Source organism: Nesoenas mayeri (genome assembly GCF_963082525.1).
Source record: "Nesoenas mayeri genome assembly, chromosome: 16".
In the NCBI taxonomy this organism is placed as follows: domain Eukaryota; kingdom Metazoa; phylum Chordata; class Aves; order Columbiformes; family Columbidae; genus Nesoenas; species Nesoenas mayeri.
Genome location: NC_137562.1, coordinates 16,595,388 through 16,618,393, shown reverse-complemented (window position 1 = coordinate 16,618,393; position 23,006 = coordinate 16,595,388). Strand labels below are relative to the sequence as shown.

Genomic DNA, 23,006 nt, shown 5'->3' with positions numbered 1-23,006 from the left:
AAGCTTAAGATAATGCTGTAAAAAAATCTTAACACTAATAAATCTGGTTGAACATGGAATAGTGATTTTTTGGTAGCTGTGTTCCACTACTAAGGACTACACTCTTACTCTTTCCTATTCTCCCTCTTTGGGGAGTGGGCAATAGAGAATAATAAAAATATCTTCAAAAAGCTCACAGTGTCCTTAGGGGGAAAAAAACAAAAACAAAAAAAAACAAAAACAAAAAAAAAAACAAAAACAAAAAAAAAAACCAAAAAAAACCCAACCTCTGTTACTTCTGCACTTAATTTAAACCACCAAGCTGTCTTCTACTAGAGAACACTCCGTAGGCTCTGGTGCCAGAGCCAAACCAATATCAGATGCTTATTCTTTCGCCTCTGAGTGAAGCCATAGCTCACATGCAAGAGCTTTCTGCAATATATTATTTCACATATATGATTTTAGTAATGATGTCTCTCCAATTCTGCCATGTCTCTCAATGCCAAATGATAGCTCAGTGTCCATCAACATATTTTTCCTAGGTGCCCCCAAAAGATAGCACCTTTCAGTTATATCGGACATGTAAATGGGGCTAGAGATCACACGTCATGGTTTGAAATCCAGAAGTGTTTCTCAGCTCAGTCAGGTTTCTTTATTTCTTATCCAGAAGCAGTGAGGCTCTGCTTCTCTTAGTATAACACCATCTCTTGGAATGGATGACACCCTGAAAGAATTAACGGAGTTCAGACAGATTCTTTACCCAAGGAACTCAAAAAGATTCAATTTGCTCAGGGTTCCCTCCTTTTCGACGCCTTTCTGATTTTTCTTTAGTACCAGATATACTAATCCTTCTATATCTAATCATGCAGGTAATCTCTTAACAGTCTATGCAAGGTGGAGTCTCTCAAAACAAAACAAAGCTCACAAATAAATTATTTCTAGATTTGGTGGAAACCTCATATGGGTACTAGTTACCTGTAGAAAGTAACACACAGTTCTTGAGAGTGTGTCTGCGATCCTTCCTCCTTGGACAGACCCTCAAGTTTTCTTCCTCTTTTCACTTCTTCATAGCTGCAACGCGGTCAAGTACCAACTGGCACCTGAAAGAAAATGCAAGAGATCACCACACAAGTAAATTTTCTAGCAAAGAGTTGATTGTGAGGAGAGGACAGGCCTTCATTGTCTCCTTCAATGGAACAGAACAGCCTGAGCAAAACTTAATATTCATCGCAGAAACAGGTATGGCTCCCAACTTCTTTCACACAAAGAGTAATGCTGCCATGTAGCATTCTTTTGGCCTGATATGCATTGATGTCAGGGCAGCAAGATAATACCTCAGAGTCAACATGCTGGTTCACACAGCCATGGAACCATTTGATGCGTTTGTTGTACTGCTCCCGTCTTTGCTAGCAATGATAGCTTCGGTCAGTTTCCAACATATGGCACAAATCCAACTGAGGGGAGGATTATATCTCTGCTGAGTTTGTTGACAAATAAATCTGTATTTTAGCAAGCTTGGGAAAAAATTGTTATTTTCCTTAAAAGGTCCAAAACCCTCAAAGCTGGCTAAGACCCAGGCTACATTTGGTATCTCCAGCACATTGAGCAAGGACAGCTGGAGTGCAGTTCTACAGTCCACCAGTTCCAACTCCGTGAGCATCTCCATTTCCAGCCCACCTGATGCTGTCATTGGACGTTACAAGCTGAGTGTTCAAAGTACTCTGAGTGGTACCTCCTCTCCAGCAAGCCTCGGCACTTTTGTTTTGCTCTTTAACCCTTGGTCTTCAGGTATGAAATTAGTTCTGAAAGAACTAAGTTGCTTGTAGCTTCATTAGCATTTGAAGCTTCTCCATTTGATCTGTACTTTTTTAACACAGGGGCTGAGCATTCACCACATAATGTAACAGTCAGAAAAGGGTTTAACTTTCTTAGGACCTTCTGGTGCATAAAATCAGTTCTGTATCATGTACTTTCTGGACAGTTCCTTGCCCTAAAAGATTAAGTTCTGCTTAAACAGATTAAGATTCGCTTTTGCCAAAGCTTCCCTACTTCTGCACGAGTTTAGAAGAATGTCTGGTCTCTGCAGAACCAAGGAAAGACACGTATCTACCAGCTGCCCTCTTCTCCCAGATCTGACAGTGTCATACCTCTGTTTTCACTTAGACACTCCCCACCTCTTTCTCTAATTATAGGAAATCCCAAGTTTCAGGATCTGTTTATAGCAGCAAGAACAGCAAAGGGTGGATATCTGGAAGCATTCTTACTGATGGAGACCAAGACTCCTGAGGTTTGGTTTTATTTTGCCTGCTGTGGTTGTACATACCTGTTTTGACTTTTCAGGTGATGACGTGTTCATGCCTAACAAGGCTGAGTGTGAAGAATATGTGCTAGAAGAATTTGGCATCATTTTTGCGGGCAATAAAAATCGTATCAGCAGCTTTGGATGGAATTTCGGCCAGGTAAATGCGGCACTGAAACACCACACAGTGTTTTGTGCTCTGGCTGTCGTATGAACTGGATGACTAGGGATTGTTTGCTTTTTCCAGCTCATTGCAGTCATATACCTCTGTAGAGCATGAGTCTGATACTGAAATCACAACTTGTGCCAAGCCCTGTTATACTGATTAATACGAGGATTTGTAATTGGCTAGTCAGTGATATGACCTAGGACTCCGAGGTGCAGCCAGCAGAAACTGTAGTGTCTGCTGGGTAGTGAAGTACCGTAGTGATGCTCAGAGGCAAAATCCTGGCCTTAAGTCCACAGATGCCAAGCTTTGAAAAGCATTTTGAGTTCTAATCTTCAGTTTGTTGACACTGCATTTTTATATGGTAATTCCTGGTTGAGCTGCAGCGCTTAGTTTGGTGATTCAAACAAATAAACAAAAAACACCTAACATGGCCCTACTGATTTTTGGTAATCTGTGTTTCCAAACACTAACTTATTTCTGTAACACAGTTTCAAGGAGATATTCTCAATATTTGCCTTTCCATGCTGGATCGAAGCTTAAACTATCGTCAGGATCCTGCCACAGATGTATCTCACCGCAATGACCCCAAATATCTGGGCCGCGTTCTCAGTGCAATGGTAAGCAACACGTTCAAAAAGTCCAAACTACTAACTGTTCTTTTAAAGCAGTTATTGATAGTAAGCACGAAGACACTTCTCCGAAAATTTTAGGCCACCGCTCGCATGCACCAGAAACCTGGGCCAGAGAAACACCTAGGTGCCCATCTGATTTGAGCTTGCTAGATTTATCTCATCTGTGGTATCTCTGATACTTACTACTTTGATATCCAGCAGTCAAACTGAAAGTACAGAACATGGGGTGGCATGCTGAGGACCAGTTCCTTGGAGGTCTTTAGCCCAGCCTCCCATTTGAAGTGGAACTATGGTGGCACTAGGTCAGCTCTGCCACGGATTTGTCAGACTGCCTTGAAAATCCCCACGGATGGAGGCTCCACTGGCTCTCTGGGTGACGAGTCCAGATCTGCACTACCCTCTTAGTGAGGAATTTTTCTCTTATGTCAAATACGATTTTCCCAAGCTACAAGTTTCTGCTGTTGCATCATTATATAACCTGTCAGAACAAAGTTGGACTCTGACAAGTTAGTATATTCCATTCAAGTAGTTGTAAGCTGCTACTACATTCCACTTATCCATTTCTTAACCAGACTGAACTAGCTGAGCACTCTCAACTTCTGCTTGTAGACTGTGAGCTCCAGGGCCCCTGACCATCTTGGTGGTCCCTCCTGGGCCCTCTTCAGTGTCCCAACATCCTCTTGAACTGAGGGACTTGAAACTAGAGACAGGATTCCTGGCACAGCCTTGCTAAGGACAATTAAAGAGTGTTAACAGCTTCCCTCAACCTCCTGATCCCACTTTTCCCAATGTAGCCTAGCATGGGCTCTTCCTTTATGATGGGAGTGCATAGCTGGCTCAAATTCAATCTGGCATTTGCTGTAACTCCTCTTTCAGACAAGCTGCTGCTCAGCCAGCTGCTTCCCAGCCTGCTCCAACGCACAGGGTTATTCTGTCCCAGGTTCTGAAATCTACACCTTTTCTTCCTGAACTTTATGAGGTTTCTGTTGACACAGTACGCAAGATTTTCAGGGTGACTGTGCCCCATTTTATGTGTTAGCCACTTCCCCTAATTCAATGTAAAATTGGTGAGGGCTCGCTACATCATGATCCGGGCACATTCCGAAAGTTCAGCCGCATTATATGCTTTCATGATGCCATTCAATCATAGAGTGGTGAAGTTGTCACCTCATGTCAGGAAGGTTCACTGAAAACTGGCATTTCCCTTCTTGCCTGGTGCTACTGTGCTTGGGTGGGAGAAACAGTGTTTAAATGTTCTCCATTTATTAAGAGGACTCATATTTCACTTCCCTGAAAAGCTAAGGCTTCTTCCTGAAGGCCACCTGCATGAAGCAGTGACTTTCATCCACTAGAATGTCATTCAAGGATTTTCTCCTGCCCAAACCCCTGCCACTACTACATCTGCTGTAAACTGTTAATTTATCTCCTCGTAAATTTAGTCAATATTTTTACAGGTCAACGCCAATGACGATCAAGGGGTGCTGCTAGGAAACTGGAGTGGAAATTATGAGGGTGGGAAAAGTCCGAGCAGCTGGACCGGAAGTGGTGAAATCCTGCAAAACTGGAAGAAATCAGGATTCAAACCAGTCAGATATGGACAATGCTGGGTTTTTGCAGCTGTATTGACTACAGGTATGTTTTATGTCATGCACTTAACTGACACTGTGCAGATTCTGTTAAAAGAAGTACGAATACTACTTCCTACATGAAAGTCTATCAAGATATTAGTATCTTATATGAAATTTCATATTCTAGAAATACTGCTTCCTAACTATGGTTCTCTATTTGCTCTTCAGTGCTTAGATGTCTGGGAATTCCCACTCGTACAATTACGAACTTCAGCTCTGCCCACGATGCAGACGGAAATCTGCGTGTGGATGAGTTTTATGATGCTTCTGGAAATCACTTGGACAGGGCGGCTGACAGCATATGGTAAGGCTCTACGACATTGAATAGCGGGACCTACCGATGCCTAGAGAGTTTTCAGGTGCACAGTATAGATTCTAATGACAAATGCTTTGTTACCTTCTTAAAAAATGCCTTAAAAACAACTACACACACAGGAGCAATTAAAAAATACTGCAGAATACTACAAAAGTTGGTAATTTGGCTCTTTCTCACAGAGAATGATGATGTGAGTTACAACAGCAAATTGAAGCCAGGGCAGGCAAAGTTACAGTTACGATGCCACAGATGACTGAAAATTTGTGATATTACACTGGAAATATCAAACAGCGAGACTTGACTTAATTTGGAATGATTCTTCAAAACCAGATCACGTTAAACTGTAAAAGTTCAACAGAACCAGCTTCCCTGCCTTTTCTCGTTTTTTGCAGAGACATCATTTGCAGTGAAAACAGTTCAACTGTTGCCACTATTAAGCATCAAACGCAATTCAGACAAGCCTGCATTCAGCAAAAAATAGATGCAGTGCTTCACTTGTTGCCTTCTTTACTCCCCTGCTTGTTCTGGACCCATTCTAAAAACAAGCGATAACTGTAGCATTGTGCTATAAGGTAAACAGCTAAAACTAAGGCAGTGCACGCACTCAGAACTTCTGGAGACAACCAGAAAAATATTATTTTACAAATTTGCTTTCTGTCCTTGAGCATTTATGTCTGTTCCACAATGCAAACCTCAGCTCCCACCTAGATAATATAGTCAGTATCAGAGCGAAAATGGTCAGTCTCAGGTAAGAACCTATTCAAATTGAGGCATTTAATGCATTTAACTAACACGGCTGATTACTGGATATAAGGAATTTAGAAACACATAATAGTAGCTCACTTTGTTCACTCCTGCATGCAGGAATTTCCACGTCTGGAATGAAAGCTGGTTTTCCCGCAGTGACTTGGGCCCCTCATATAGTGGATGGCAAGTTCTGGATGCAACTCCCCAAGAAGAAAGTGGAGGTACACAGATTTTATTTCAGGAATAATGTTGAAAAATTATAAAGTCAGTCATTTTCAGAGAGAGAGGAAAAAAGGTAAAACTATTGTAAAAGTGCTTTTTCATCCTGCTCAGAAATAGAGTGGCAGAAGAAAATACTTCATCGTATTAGAAAAGCCTCAGATAAGCTGCAGATGCCAAGAAACAAAACTAGAATTCCAGGAGCAGTCTTTTGCGGCAATTCTTTTATTTCCAATGTAGGTATCCAGAGCTATTGAAAATCAAGGGATAGTGTAAAATAAATAAAGTGTACCTTCAGAAAATGCACAAGATACATTGACAATTGGCCTGGTATGAGGGGCTGCGTGGAAAAAAGGGCCAGAGTGGGACAAGAGCACTAGGCAATTTGGGAGTCATTGATAAAGATCTGTCTAATAATCTGCTTAACGTCAAAGAGCTGATGAGGTCTAAATTATTTTTTCTTGATGCCGTAGGAATTTATCAGTGTGGTCCTGCCTCACGGAACGCCATCAAAGAAGGAGATGTAGATCTGGACTACGACTGCCCATTCGTATTTGCAGAAGTGAATGCTGACTGTATGTACTGGAATTATGACCTCACAACTGGAAAGAAAACATTGATATTCTCTAAGTCTACCACAATTGGCCAATTCATCAGCACAAAGGCAGTTGGTAGAGATGATCGTGTGGATATCACCAATGATTATAAATATGAAGAAGGTAAATAAAAACACTGGTTCTCCTGGTTACATAGCTGCTTCATTCCAAAAGGTATATAAACTTCAGAATATGAGTCTCCTAGTAGGCAACTTTGGGCATCTACAAGGTAGGAGTAAAACTTATACTTGGTTTATTCGGCTCTAACAGAAAAGGGAAGAGAATGCAAAGAGTAAAATATACTGCCTTGCCCTTTCTAATATGGACCCGCTTTGTGGGACCTAAATATGGCAAGTCCAAGTATCTCCGAGAAAAGCATTCGCCATTCTGCCTGCCTACTGCTAATGCACACTGACCGCCGCCGCTCAGGGAGAGTCCGCAGCCTGGCTGTTTGACAGTCGGACAAAAGGCCTATTACAGACACATGAGCTAAATCAACACTTAGGTCCAAGAAAAGCTACTCTTTCAAGCAGTCAAACAGCATGTAAACTCATCAGACTTTCGAGTCTGATAATGCAGAAAAAAAAATTACAATCTGACCAAAAATTACAAACTGACCAAAAATTACAAACTGACCAAATGGATATTGCACACCATGGCAGTGTTGGGTGGACTTGGCAATGTCAGCTTCATGGTGGGACTCGATCTTAAAGGTCTTTTCCATCCAAAACGATTCTATGATTCTGTGACTTTGTGCTCAGCAATAGAAGCTCAGCAAAAGGCAGAGGAAAGGGGCGAGGGATGTTTCTGGTTTTGGCGTATGTGTTCCCAAGCAACTGCCACACGTGTTGAGGCCCCGCCTTCCAGGAAGCGGCCAGACATCTGCCTGCCGATGTGAATGCACGTCTCTTTTTGTGTTGTTCGTGCGCAGGTTTTGCTTACCTGGTTGAACTGCCATTCCATTATTACCCTGACCCATGAGTCTTCTCATCTTCTTTCTGTTTTCTACCGTCTTGCAGGAACTGAGAGTGAGAGGCTGGGGGGCTGCTTGGCTGCTAGCCAGAGTCACCCACCGCATGGTGCTGTCAGCCGTCCCTTATATTAGGGGCCTTATGTGTATTAGTTAGAATTTGTAGTTCTAAATATTACAACCGCAAAAAGGGATAGGAATAAGAAGAGTGAGAAACTTTGGACTTATGATTTTTGTGTTAGAAAAAATGCCATAGAAGGGCAGTGACATTACTGAGTACAGATGCAGAAAATCAGGCATGGCTGTGGAAAACTGAGGCTCTGTTCATCTACAGGCAGAGTCACTATGTTCTGCTGGCTTGTCTCTGGCAGTCACGTACAATAAGAGATGCATGTTAACTGTTGAGGATAATTTTCATGGTTCTCTCTGACAGGCTCTAGAAAAGAAAGAGAAATTTTTAAAAAAGCCCGTAAGAAGCTGGGACTTGAGGACAAATTTGATCCTACAGCACCAACACCTCAGGAAACTGATCAAAAGCCTGATATCTCAGGGAAGTTCAAGGTGGATGGCCTTTTAGAAGTTGGCAAAGATCTCAATCTAATTCTGATTCTTGCAAACTTACAGTCTGATGCTAAGGCTGTTAATGTAAATATGACTGCTTGGAGCACTGTGTACACTAGAAGACCGATTCATGAGATCTGGAAGGACTCTATATCTGTCACTCTGTCTCCTAAGGAAGGTAATTTTTCAAATAAGTTGTAATAATAATTGTACAACTCTGTTATCAGTAAACAGGCACTTGAAGCTGGTATTTAAAAGGCATGTTTAACACCATCATTTCCTTAAGTACCATTCACATTTTGGAAAATGTATCTCAAGATTGAAAAGAAGATGGTGAGTAAACATGAAGTTTCATTTAACAAAATTTGCATTTAAAAAAGGACAACATACAAGCATAGAAATCAACTCCAACTAAATGTATTCTGGTCAATTACAAGGGGCCTTACTGAAAGGTAACAGGACACGGCTAACAGCAGAAAACAAGAAATCTAATCCATCAGCACATTAGGATGGAATTAAAGTGTGAAGAATGGAAACAGTTGAAATAGCCTGCTAAGCTGCACAGAAAAGAAAGTGTGTATTGAAGAACAGCTGAGGAGCAAGGATCTATGATTTTCAATTTTTTTTTTCAGATGGAGTTTGATAGCCTTATAGAAGAAATTCTCTACCTAAATCTGAATATTGTTGGAAAGATGAAACTACGTTATTGTCAGGAGCTTGGGAAAATAGATATATCAGCATCTCTAAAGTGAACAGAAAGATCACTGATTCACAACTGATACTATATTGTATTAAACTTAGGCTTTGAGTCACTAGTGAGAAGCACAAATAACGTTTCATTTGTTTAATCTGTAATTTGACTTCTGGAGTTGGGATCTCGCAGCTTCCTCTAAAGCATTAGGAATTGGGCTCTCAGAGAAGACAAGTTTGCCTGCCTAATGGCACTGCAGTCACAGCGGCACTCCGCGGTGCGTCAGGCTCACACAGCCTGTGCTAAACCACCGGCTGAACTTATAGTCAGCACGGAGGTTCCTCGCCACGTTTGATGGCAGGGACCATGTGAAGAGGTTTTTGCCCTCTTCTGGAGGTATGCTCGATTTGCCAGGATTTGTAGTTAACAAATCTATTGCTACTGAAGGAATCCAGGAAATCCACTTTGCCCCTATTTTATTGCTTACTTTTGTGGGACTTTGCACTGGTGACTCGTCATCTTTTCTTGGGTTTTCCATCTGCTGTATAATGCTGGAAAGCACTTTATGGCTTACAGTGTTTCACACAGCATAACTACTCTACAGTTCTTCTGAACTTCATGTTTATTGTACAAATGGCCACAAATGTGGAATTGCCTGGATTCAGAGACAGATGAGATCCCTTCCCATCCAGATTTGTGTTACAGCATGGAAACCACTGTAAAAGCACACAGTAATAGAAAGCAGACAGGACAAGAAAGATAAAAGAAATGTAAAGAAGTCATTCAGCTCCTCCAGTAAATCATGAGCAAACAGGAGTGATGAGGCCTATCAGAGCATGTCCCACAACAAATGGAGTGGCACTGGTAAACTCCTTAGACTCCAGCTGTCTCATCTTTCAGAGCAACTGGGAAGAAAACATGCCAGGCAATACAGTAGTAGGGAGTGGTAAAGGGCTAACACAGAAGTAATCACTTTCTCTCTATAGCAAACTGAGAGATTTGCATGAATTGAGCTTGGGAGGAACGGTTGAAGACGTTCCTAGTCCCAGACACAGCATAAAAGGAAAATACTAATGTTAGGTATGAAACTCAGTGGGCTTATACAAACATGTATCAATTCCCTTTTTTTTCTACAGAGAAACAATTTCCCATTAGGATACCATATACTGAATATCAACAGCAGTTAACTACAGACAACACAATCCAGGTAACAGCTTTATGTCACGTAGAAGGTGGAATTCAAGTGCTAGTACAAAGAGACATCACCCTGGACAACCCTGCCATTGATATACAGGTAAATTGCTGTCTCTTTGCTCTAACTGCAGTGGCAGAGAAAGAGGAAAATGAGCTCTTATAAGCACTTTCTTCCCTGAAAGACGTTCTGTTCATATCCTGCCATGATCCATCATAGCATCTCATAAAATCTCCTGTTCTGATTACTGAGAAGGCTTGGATAGAAAAGAATACGGAGAACCTGACCTTTCAAGCATTTTCTTTGCACAGGTACTTGGTGAAGCAAAAGTGAATAAAGAAGTAGATGTAGAAGTGATATTTACCAATCCTATTGAAACGGAAGTGACGGACTGTGTGCTGCAGGTAGAAGGCAATGACTTGCTCAGAGGAATCCTTGAGATAGAGTAAGTACAAGAAATGTCTCCTTCCTGCTATTAAAGATACATGAGCAAGAATGTAGGCATGGATGACCCAGAACCAAAGAGCGGCATAAGAGAGCATTTTCTTCTTGCTGTAGCTTGGGAAGCCAGTCAATGTAACATCTCACAATGAAGCACACAGCTTTGAAACAGCTTTTCATCTAACCTAGGCTTGGGCTCCATAGTTTGGGACGGCAAATAATTGCTGTTATAATTGGACAGAACCTGTTTTCCTGCCTATCTAGCAGGAGCCCACAGTTCCAGCAAAAAATATATGCTTACCCATGCAGTAAATTTTGCTGAGGCTGTCTATGCTGCCAGATGGGTCGAACCTTCTTGTTCTAATCACAGGGCTAACAACAGGATACATGACTGTTTCTGTCCATACTATTCCCGAATTATAGCATATATTGACTGGGATTTTTTTTTTCACTTTATTCAATGGACTGTGGGTACCAATCTGGATGTTCAAACAATTTGCGTTTACATCAAACGGACAGAGATAAATGTAAAAAGAAGATGTATCAGTGTCCTAGCTTTGGGAACAAAAATGAACACAGATCGTTTAGACACGGGTTGTGATCTCAAAGGGTGGTACCTCTGAGAAGTACAATCCCAAGTATGCTCCATGCATAGCTATTCCAGACACAGTAAAGCACGACTAAGGAGGACAGCTTTTAAAGAACAGACTAAACCATGACCAACAGCTACTGCTTAGATGACTGAATTTACCTTACTAAGGCCTGGAACTTGAACAGAGCTGAAATCCATGAGGCAGGCAGGAAGAGAACAGGAAAAATGGTGAATATTACAGTAAAAGTTTGGTTTTGTTTGAGTTTTTTAATTAAAAAAACAAAACAAAACCAAACACAAAAACAAACAACAACCAACAAGCCCACTGATTTTCAAGCTCTACTTTCAGAAGTCTACAAAATAATTATGAGATTAATAAACAGAGTCAAAAAAGTATTAAAAGGTATTGAGCTGGTGAATGGGAAGACTGGAATAAAGTAGGTTCCTTTCACTACAGATCCCAGGTTCCTATTTTTATGCTTTGATGATATTGTATCTTGTCCTGCTATTTTTCCTTCACAAGTGAAACAGAAAGCTTATATTTTCAGGCTGCCCCCTACTTTGTACATATACAAAATTGCACACGAATTTCGACATATGCCGTTATTTCTGGATATGGGAGCGTGATCTTTAACTGAATGCATACACACAAAGAAACATACACAGCAACTTAACATTGCCATTTGCACTTGAGCAACTAGGAATGATCTGCGCCATAATTCATAGGCCCTCCTGAGAGAATTTAGCAACCCCATGCTGTCTATTGCTTACAACTTTATCCTCAGGCAAGACAAGACAATATGACACAGTAAGGCTGTTTGGGAAAACCATAAATATGAGTTTCCAAGAATTACAAAATATACTGATATGAAATATTTTCATTTCCATTTGGCATTTCCTGCTGTGTAAACACTGGTTTTAATGGTGCTATAATCTATTGTAATTCAGAAGTATGTATTAACATTCTTCATGGTCTCAGATTATTCTTTTTTAATAATTCACTTATGTGTTTTACACCATTTGTTCTGCATGAAGTCTTAACTTGTATGACACTAGTGTGTCCCATTTTGTGTGCTCATCTGGATCACGGCACAATGTATTTATAAGGGATCTCAACGCACGGGTTTGACTAAATACCTAGCAGATAGCCAGGTCCTGTATGGTCTTTTCATGGTCATCCTACACTGAGCTGATAAGAATTCTTCCTTAAGATGGGAGATGGTTAGTGAAACTCAAGCATGATGCGTAAACCTGTTTTCAGCTTGTGTTTTTCCTTTTGTTTCCTATTTCTAGTGTGCCACCGCTGAAAGCCAGCGAGAAATCCAGTACGAAGTTTAAACTCATCCCTTTTGAGACGGGTCCCAAACATCTACTTGTTAATTTCTCCTGTGATAAATTTGCAGATATCAAGGCCTTTAAGATGGTAAACGTGATTGACTAACAGGAAGATATACAATTATTGTTCTGTGCATGTACAAATTGAACAAATCGTCGTAAGAAATCTTGTATAGGAAGACAATGAGAAAATCAGCAAAACAAAATCCTCACTTCCTGTAATAAGGGGTTATCAACATCATATCATTAATGTTTTACGTTGTAATTTTAAACAAACTGAGGAATAGTTGATTCTTCATTTACTGTTGTGCATGTCCATGTTATTAAAAAGAGCATCTTACCTTCTATTCAGAGACTGACTTTCATCTGGTTTTCTTTGGAAATCTTTCTTTCTGTCTCTACACAAACATTAATGAACTGATTTTTACACATTTGAAGCCTTATACAGCAGACTTTCAAAGCGGTGTTTCTTGTTACACAACCATATATACTAGAAAGCTGCCAGGATGAGTTGCAGGATTTATAGAATTTAACTTTGTCTTTTTTGCTGCAAAGTCTGTCTTGACATTTTTCTCTTTTAGTAAATCACAGTGAGCAAATGAGACATACAAACCTTCCAAAAGGAATTTTAGTAGTGTCCGGTTTGAGAGCCATTTGACAAACGCGTTGAGATAACTGCTCAGCTCAACAGACATTGTATTTTTCCATGCTGGTACTTTGTACTTGCTGAAAGTCGTCTTTGGGAATCGAAGTGAAGGTAATCTCAACTCTAAGGGTATTTTAACTTGAGAAGAGTTAGGAATTCCTCACTATAGATTTTATGTCAGGAATCATCTTTCAGAGTTCAAATTTAGTAAATCTTACTTAAACCCTTTACAGGGGGATAGGTACAGGCCAAAAGCTGAGTTCCAAAAACAAGTGAACTAGGTGTAGTCCAGTGAGTGACTTGGTTTATGGCCAATACTTGTACAGCAGTAGGTCAATCTCCGACTGAAAATGATCAGTGTAGATGAAGTGAATGGAAAGTCAGCTACTGATCTACTGAACTTTGGACTGCTGGGCCAGGAAGACATTAAAATCTTAACAAGTGTCCGGAGTCCACTCTGCGCCCCCGCTTCCAGCACAGGGTACCTGTGACTTGCCCCAGGGACTCCTCACTGTGACAAGAGCAGCCCAAGCTCAGGGGCTATAAACTCCTTTTGTCTTTATAGTGTGCAAAGTCGCTTTAGGAGGGCGCTCGCAGCCACCCAGTTTTCCACTGCCAGTCACATGGTGTCGCAGAACGAGACCGTACTGGACATACAACGAGATGAGCTACAGACAGGCCACACAAGTAGCCCACAGTGGAACCCTCTCTTTTTCTTCTGATGTTCCTCAAGGGTCACAAAAGCCAAAAGCTCTTATCACAGAGACCAAACAACAGAAGCTCAAGCATAGCCTTGGATTTAGAATGTGGATATGCCCTTAATGACTCGCTTTTACATCTCATGTATGCGTGAAAACCACCAAGACTACACTAAAGTCAAGCGAACTGCAGGAACAGAAATGAGAGAAGCTTGTAAATTGCACCTCTAGGGGAACTAAAAGGACGGCAACACCCTTCCCCTGCAACACTTCAGAGCGCAGGAAGTTAGGGTGTCTAATTAAATGTGTCCCTACTTGGAAATAGACTCACAAAAGGAATTCTGCAACATTTTTTGTGGAAGTTACACTGATCTCTTTCTAGTAAAGAGCAGCAGCAAAGTGCAAAGTGCAAGAGGGTTACCCTGAGGATAGGACAGTGCAATACTTGAACAACAGGCAAAATTATTAAGCAGATGAATGAAATAAAAGTATGTTTTCCTCTGAAAGTTAGCAACCAGCACTACAAGTCTCTGAAGCAAGGGAAAAGGAGGAACAAAATATTTTGAATCATTTTGGACAATGAGTGGGTAGAACTGAGCTAGGAAAAACACCCACGACAATATGAAGTCATTAGTCACTTAGGAACCATAACTGCTTCATTCCAAAGGGGTTACAAAAGCAGCTGCTGACGCCTGGCCGTGGTGAAGGTGTGGACTGGCGGGTGCCAGTTCAGGACGTAGGCCAGTCTGAGAGGTTCTGGTGGCTTGGTGAGCACCACTGTGGATGTGGTACACGTAGGTAAAGGAGGTGACTGCAGCCCACACAGAAAAATGTTCTGAGATTTAATTACTTACATGAGTAGCAAGGAAGAAGAAAAGAAATAGTCATGCTCCAGAGGGAGCAACGTGTAACGCCTGAAGCAATCACTGTAAGTACTGAATGCCTGAACTTGAGAACTGGTTGATGCGGTTTGTCACTAGGGTTGTGTGTGAAGATCAGGTAACATCAGAGGCTTGTGGCTCTTATGGTTTCCAAGGAATATGATTTAAGGAAAAGAGAAAAAGACCAACTAAAGCAGCTCTGAACAGCAGCCAAATCCATTTGAGGCGATTCCCAGAACAAGTTTCAACAGCCTGAACATCCCGGAAACTTCCAAGAGGAGGAAGGACCTTTGAATTACAATGTAAGTGGAGATATACCATACCAGATATACTGCTGCCAAGCATGAAAAGTTCTAGTGTTTCTCTTTCAGGACAGGGCTAGCATGAATGTCATGTAAGCACTCTCTTAGTCTTTGTGGTATCAAAACAAAGTTTCTAAAAATGGTACAAGAAGCATTGGTTTGGGGTTTTTTTGTAAAATAATGGAACAGTGTGGGTTGGAAGGGACCTTTAAAAGCCATCCAGCCCAGCCGCTGCCATGGGCAGGGACATCTTCACCCAGACCAGGTTGCTCAGAGCCCCATCCAGCCTGGCCTGGGATGTCTCCAGGGGTGGGGCATCCACCTTAGAAACAGCTGTTGGAGTGTAATTTCTCCTTTTTCAGTTTTTATTTTTCTTTGTAACTTAAAATTCAGACTAATTTTTTCTTAAGTCTTTACTGAGTGTTAAAACATGATCAGTTGTAGACTGGCTTGGAGTTTGCCCTGATAAAAACTAGTCATGGTTAACAGTTTGGTTGGGTTTTTTTTTTAAATAAAACTTTTGCTGAAATAGGAGTATGGAGCTGCTAACAAAACAGGTAAACGGATACTTGTTTCTGGTGGGAGTTTATAGTTTCACATAAGTCGGGGACATTGGAGATAAAGCCAACTCACAGTTGTTAAATAAAACCTGAAGTGACATTGACCAATCTGGAAGTTAAACAATCAGGAAATGCTCCCTTTTCCTTCATAAGGCTTTTACATCCTGCCACACTCCCCACTTCCTCATACTTAAAGATAAGTTATTCGTGGCACACCTGTTTTCCTTTGTAGGAAGTTCTTGTTCTCTTGGGATTCAAGAGAACCCATTTCCTCTGAGTAAGTAATTTTGGTATCTCCTCCCATAATTACACCCACATTGAGTAGGAACATTAGCATTAGACATACATACATTATAGGAACTAGTTACTTCATTTGACAAGTCTAAGGGTATTAATAACAACTGCTAACTACCTCTCCCTTTTTTCAAATTTCAGCTGACAGCACAAAAAGATCGCTGGGTTTTTTCTTTTTGTGATTAATATCATCTGGACATCCCTGAAGAGCAAAGTAGGAGGTGTATACAGTTCTTATAAGCTGAGGGAATGGCAAGTGAGTTCTGCATATCATTTGCTTCCCTTCAGCAGGCACTTTATTCAGGACTGTTGCCTTAAGATACATGCCCTGTAGTTATCTGCTCAGATTTCTTATCTGAAGGAAAGTTTATATTGTAGTTTGTTCTTGCACTTCATTTTTGAAGATTTATTGTTGCCAGTATTAAGACCTGTTTGAGATGAACTTCTGAGCACAGCAGAGGACACTTGGAGGCGGGGGAGAGAGAAAAAGCAAAATTCCCACGACTTCAAAAGGCACCATGCAGCAGTCCACCTGAACCCTTGTTAAAAACTTCTAAAACGCTATTTCAGAGATGTGTTATGCTTTGCATTAACAAAATTAATGTAATCCATCCTAATGGAGCTGTGAGCATGGAGCCTATAGATGGGAATCCAAACACGCATTAAAACCCTACCAAAGGAAAACAGTAATGGCAATATCTCTGCATTTTGAAGTTTAAAATTAAGATGACTATTGAAGTGGGAAATTGCAAAGCAGGGTTCTCTCTCATTTGGTGACGAAACAAACACTTCCAAATCAGTTCTTAAAATGTTGCTTTGCAGGGAAAGCAGCAGCCTACTGCGGTTCACTGCTGTCCCGTATTCCTGCTAAAGATTCTCTTTCATCCAGCCCATCAATGCTTGCTTACATTACTTCTTTGTGGTCTTAAACTACAACCAAACAATTTCTTCTTCCTGGAATTTAATTATGGCACCTTTTTGTGTAAGTTATATTTTACTTTTGTTTCTTCTCCAAAGGTTATATGTAAATAATAGTTTAATATGCAGCTGTACTGTTTCAGATCTGACGTAGTATTTTATTGCTATGCTATACAGAAGCCTGTCTGAAGATCCATTCTAGAAGAGTGCATGGTGTCACAGGCCTTCGTCCACCTCTTCCATGCCACTCTTTGTTGTTGTTGTTGTTTTCTTTCAAATTACCATTAATGGTGGTGGTCACACCCCCCAATCCTGTCCCACACTTCCCCCAGTCTCATTGTATTGATGATACCAGCATTAATGAAGGTGACTTGGAAGAATCTTCACCAACATACTTGCCCTGAGCATTTGCCAAAACCTGGGCTGCAACGCTCAGGGTGTTCTCTGTGGAGTCTCCTTGGCAGATACAACCGCACAGGACGGGGCCTCTCAGAGCTCCCAAAGACGGTGTAATTGCTCAAGTTCGAGTGTGGTGATAAACACAAACTATAGAAGGGAAAAACAATCTTGCAAAGGTCACATCCACATTTTCTTGCTAAAAAGGTAGTTTAGCATTTAAGGTGGCAAGAGCCACTTTACAGGTTTTAAACCTCAGACCATAATAACAGTATGTGTGCAGGAGGTCACTTGACATCAGAGAACTCCAAGCACACTAAGTCACCAGAATTCTTCTATGACATGAGGGTAGTGCCCACTAGAACAAGAATCCCAGTAGTCCAGTTGTCACTTTCAATCAAGCTAAATTCAGTCAGACTGATTTCTTTGCCAGAAGCTCCAACTGATGTCCTGAAATACCTCTTGTTCATTTATGTAAGACGGATGATCTCTCACTAAGCATCCTTCCCTACTGTAGGCCAAATGGCATCAGGAGGTAAGCAGGAAAAGTAAGATGTCTTAATAGCCATTTCTGGGATACTAAAAAATATGTATGTTGAAAATGTAGAGGGGCTACAGGCCACTTTATTTGGTGCTGACAATTAAATGACTGATTTGCACCTGTCCAGTGATAAAACAGCATCCAGCATTGTATAGGAAATATGTAAGTCCTCAGTGTATGACAGCCCTGGACCCTCCAAATTGCCTCTCCTGAGTGGGAAGCGGGGAGAAGGAGAGGTAAGAGGGGGAAGGGAGGGGAGAGGAGGTTAACAATACATCTGCCAGGGTTTTATCGTCACCCTCCAATCTAAACCCTTGACACACCTAAATCAAAGCAAGACCACTCTTGTAGATGTTAACTGCAGACAACAGCTCAACTTAATAAAAACTGATGGAGGGCTAGTGGGCATTTCCCTTATCTTTCACCACGGGTGAAAAAGGGCATCTCTTGCTGCTCCATTTTTTATTTTCGCAGCCTCAGCACATTGTAGGAGAAATGCAATTTCCTAAGCACAGATTGTGCAAGTAAGCAATATCCGTAAACCTAGATTAGCCTTAAAATATACCACTCTAGAGTTAAGGGAGCTCTTAGCCAGCCAAGTGACTAAACAGTTTATGAAGGAAAGTAACCAAAATAATCCACTGTTTTCTTCTGTGAACATACATTAGTCAAGGGTCACCAACAAATATCTCAAGAACCAAGATGAAAAAAAGCTGCTAATTAGCTCAGGCTGTCTCAGAAAACAGGAATAATTACAGAAGCATGTCCAGAAACTCAGACTATCTCTGCATAGATAGTCCTGAGAGAAAACCCTTCCCAAAACCTCCTGAAAGATCACCTGAGGTGTAACTGATGGAAACTACACTGCAGGGACTGAAATATCTGACAGCTCTTGGACTGGAATGCTGGAGTAGCAGTGATACTCATGAGACCAGGCAACTTGTTCTCAGATGAAAACTGAGAAAAATTAAGCTGCATCGTTCCAGTTTAAAAATAATGATTTTGCAAAAGAGCCCTCCAGATTTATCAGATGATGCAATGACCACTGCCAGACAAAAGGAAGCATCCTCAAAGGAGGGTGCTGCTGAATCAGATTCCGCAGAGCGGAATAGCTCCCTGATGCTGACAAACAGGAACAGGTTAAATCTGAGGGCTTGTTACTACTATACTAAGTGTCAGAGCAGAAGGAAAATAGAAAAATTATTTTCTCAGCAAAGGCTAAATGGCAGATCTGGTCTGCAGATTCAGCTCCACATGGGACCTTACTCATTAAGCTACAAAAGACTGGAATTAATCCATAAACTGTAATATCAGTAAAGAACTAATTACAAAGGCACAGGGGAGGTAAAAGAGATAAAAGGAAAAGCACTGAGCTGCAGAAAATCCACTAGTGGAGCCTTAGGAGTCATTTGAAAAAAACACTCTGATCAAATGGTTCATTACTGACTTCGACAACTTAGAGACTAGAGAAAGGATAAGGTATAATAATAAAAGACCACATGTTTAGAGAGAAGCAACAATAATTTCAGTGGCAAACTTACCAGCTGGAAATCATGAAGAACATGCCAATACTCGTTAATCAAAGAACGAGAAACAAGGGGTAATGGCCCTGAAAAAGGCAAATGCAATCTTAAACTGTGAAAGTGCAAGAGTTACTCAAATTTAAATCTTACTGCCATTGTACATTGTCCAAATGACAAGATCTCATTTGGAATTTTCTTTCAGTTTATCTTTCCTGAGCAAGAATTATGAATTAGAACAGGTTCAGTGTAGAGTTACGAGAATAAGTGAACACATGAAAAGCCTTTTGGAGAAGACAAAAATTTTAATTTAGCAAGCCAAATGCAAGTATTTCTCCGGGTGTCGTAGTTTTGCCCCAGCCCCACAGCCGGCAACTAAAACCACCAGCGGGCTGCGCCGGCCGCGCGGGAGAGCGGGATTAAGAAACGAAAGGCAAAAGTTGCCTGTTGGGATAAGAGCAGTTCAACGAAAAAGCAGAAAGAAAAAAAAAAAAGCAGAAATTAAAAGCGAGAGATTCACACGCAGCCTCCGCCACGCGAGACAGAAGCGCACCCGCGTCCGCCCGGCTACTCACCCGGGCGGCCCGGAAAGCACCGAGCGGATGGGAAATGCCCGATCGGTGCCGGAGAGAACCGAGAAATAAGGCCGAGTCCGGCGGAGAGAGCCGAGCCCGGCCGGAGCGAGTCGAGCCCGGCCGGAAAAAAGCGAGGCCTGCCGGAAAACAGCGAGGCCGGCCGGAGCGAGCCGAGGCCGGCCGGAGCGAGCCGAGCCCGGCCGGAGAGAGCCGAGCCCGGCCGGAGAGAGCCGAGCCCGGCCGGAGAGAGCCGAGGCCGGCCGGAGCGACCGACCGCGACCGGATAGAGCCGAGCCCGGCCGGAGCGAGCCGAGCCCGACCGGAGAGAACCGAGCCCGGCCGGAAAAAAGCGAGGCCGGCCGGAGAGAGCCGAGCCCGGCCGAAGAGAGCCGAGCCCGGCCGGAGAGAACCGAGGCCGACCGAGCGAGCCGAGGCCGGCCCGAGAGAGCCGAGCCCGGCCGGAGAGAGCCGAGGCCGGCGGAGAGAGCCGAGGCCGACCGAGCGAGCCGAGGCCGGCCCGAGAGAGCCGAGGCCGGCCGGAGAGAGTCGAGCCCGGCGGAGAGAGCCGAGCCCGGCCGGAAAAAAGCGAGGCCGGCCGGAGAGAGCCGAGCCCCGCGGAGAGAGCCGAGCGCGGCCGGAGCGAGCCGAGCCCGGCCGGAGAGAGTCGAGCCCGGCCGGAGCGAGCCGAGCCCAGCCGGAAAAAAGCGAGGCCGGCCGGAAAAAAGCGAGGCCGGCCGGAGAGAACCGAGCGCGGCCGGAGAGAACCGAGCGCGGCCGGAGAGAGCCGAGGCCGGCCGGAGAGAGCCGATGCCGGCCGGAGAGAGCAGAGCCCGGCCGGAGAGAGCCGAGCCCGGCGGAGAGAGCCGAGCCCGGCCGGAGAGAGCCGAGCCCGGCCGGAGCGAGCCGAGCCCGGCCGGAGCGAGCCGAGGCCGGCCCGAGCGAGCCGAGCGCGGCCGGAGAGAGCCGAGCCCGGCGGAGAGAGCCGAGGCCGGCCGGAAAGAGCCGAGGCCGGCCGGAGACAGCCGAGCCCGGCCGGAAAAAAACGAGGCCGGCCGGAGAGAGCCGAGCCCGGCTGGAGAGAGCCGAGGCCGGCCGTAGCGAGCCGAGGCCGACCGAGCGAGCCGAGCGCGGCCGGAGAGAGCCGAGGCCGGCCGGAGAGAACCGAGCACGGCCGGAGCGAGCCGAGGCCGGCCGGAGAGAGCCGAGGCCGGCCGGAACGAGCCGAGCCCGACCGGAGAGAGCCGAGGGCGGCCGGAGAGAGTCGAGCCCGGCCGGAAAGAGCCGAGGCTGACCGGAAAGAGCCGAGGCCGACCGGAGAGGACCGATCCTGGCCGGAAAAAAGCGAGGCCGGCCGGAGTTAGCCGAGGCCGGCCGGAAAGAGCCGAGGCCAGCCGGAGAGAGCCGAGGCCGGCCGGAGAGAGCCGAGGCCGGCCGGAGAGAGCCGAGGCCGGCCGGAGCGAGCCGAGCGCGGCCGGAGAGAACCGAGGCTGGCCTGAAAAAAGCGAGGCCGGCCGGAGTTAGCCGAGGCCGGCCGGAGTGAGCCGAGCGCGGCCGGAGAGAGCCGAGGCCGGCCGGAGCGAGCCGAGGCCGGCCGGAGAGAACCGAGGCCGACCGGAGCGAGCCGAGCCCGGCCGGAGTTAGCCGAGGCCGGCCGTAGTGAGCCGAGCCCGGCGGAGAGAGCCGAGGCCGGCCGGAGAGACCCGAACGCGGCGGGAGAGAACCGAGGCCGACCGGAGCGAGGCGAGGCCGGCCGGAAAAAAGCGAAGCCGGCCGGAGAGAGCCGAGCCCGGCCGGAAAAAAAACGAGGCCGGCCGGAGAGAGCCGAGGCCGGCTGGAGAGAGCCGAGGCCGGCCGTAGCGAGCCGAGGCCGACCGAGCGAGCCGAGGCCGGCCGGAGAGAGCCGAGGCCGGCCGGAGCGAGCCGAGCGCGGCCGGAAAAAAGCGAGGCCGGCCGGAGAGAGCCGAGGCCGGCCGGAGTGAGCCGAGGCCGGCCGGAGAGAGCCGAGCCCGGCGGAGAGAGCCGAGGCCGACCGAGCGAGCCGAGCCAGGCCGGAGCGAGCCGAGCCCGGCCGGAGAGAGCCGAGCCCGGCGGAGAGAGCCCAGCGCGGCCGGAGAGAGCCGAGCGCGGCCGGAGAGAGCCGAGGCCGGCCGGAGAGAGCCCAGGCCGGCCGGAGACAGTCGAGGCCGGCCGGAGAGAGCCGAGTGCGGCCGGAGCGAGGCGAATCCGGCCGGAGAGAACCGAGGCCAGCCGGAACGAGCCAAGCCCGACCGGAGAGAGCCGAGGGCGGCCGGAGAGAGCCGAGCCCGGCCGGAAAGAGCCGAGGCTGACCGGAGAGAGCCGAGGGCGGCCGGAGAGAGCCGAGCCCGGCCGGAAAGAGCCGAGGCTGACCGGAAAGAGCCGAGGCCGACCGGAGAGGACCGATCCTGGCCGGAAAAAAGCGAGGCCGGCCGGAGTTAGCCGAGGCCGGCCGGAGCGAGCCGAGGCCGGCCGGAGAGAGCCGAGGCCGGCCGGAGAGAGCCGAGGCCGGCCGGAGCGAGCCGAGCGCGGCCGGAGAGAACCGAGGCTGGCCTGAAAAAAGCGAGGCCGGCCGGAGTTAGCCGAGGCCGACCGGAGTGAGCCGAGCGCGGCCGGAGAGAGCCGAGGCCGGCCGGAGTGAGCCGAGGCCGGCCAGAGTGAGCCGAGGCCGGCCGGAGAGAGTCGAGGCCGGCCGGAGAGAGCCGAGGCCGACCGAGCGAGCCGAGCCCGGCCGGAGAGAGCCGAGGCCGACCGGAGAGAGCCGAGGCCGGCCGGAGAGAGCCGAGGCCGGCCGGAGAGAGCCGAGCGCGGCCGGAGAGAGCCGAGGCCGGCCGGAGTGAGCCGAGCCCGGCCAGAGTGAGCCGAGGCCGGCCGGAGAGAGTCGAGGCCGGCCGGAGAGAGCCGAGGCCGACCGAGCGAGCCGAGCCCGGCCGGAGAGAGCCGAGGCCGACCGGAGAGAGCCGAGGCCGACCGGAGAGAGCCGAGGCCGGCCGGAGAGAGCCGAGGCCGGCCGGAGAGAGCCGAGGCCGGCCGGAAAGACCCGAACGCGGCGGGAGAGAACCGAGGCCGACCGGAGCGAGGCGACCGCGGCCGCTGAGAACCGAGCCCGGCCGGAGAGAGCCGAGGCCGACCGGAGAGAGCCGAGGCCGACCGGAGAGAGCCCAGGCCGGCCGGAGACAGTCGAGCCCGGCCGGAGAGAGCCGAGGCCGGCCGGAGAGAGCCGAGTGCGGCCGGAGCGAGGCGAATCCGGCCGGAGAGAACCGAGGCCAGCCGGAACGAGCCAAGCCCGACCG

At 46.2% G+C, this 23,006-nt stretch overlaps 1 protein-coding gene across 1 annotated transcript; it reads left to right on the top strand.

Moving 5' to 3' along the window:
* Window positions 1-842: 842 nt before the first annotated feature.
* On the top strand, window positions 843-12,473 carry LOC308046722 (protein-glutamine gamma-glutamyltransferase E-like; the record flags this gene model as incomplete). Its single annotated transcript, XM_080354722.1, has 13 exons — window positions 843-848; window positions 1,014-1,218; window positions 1,525-1,767; window positions 2,320-2,438; window positions 2,936-3,064; window positions 4,534-4,711; window positions 4,876-5,011; window positions 5,888-5,991; window positions 6,463-6,708; window positions 7,989-8,294; window positions 9,944-10,101; window positions 10,311-10,444; window positions 12,326-12,473. 13 exons carry the CDS (start codon window positions 843-845, stop codon window positions 12,471-12,473), a joined length of 2,112 nt encoding a protein of 703 aa, XP_080210848.1.
* Window positions 12,474-23,006: the final 10,533 nt, after the last annotated feature.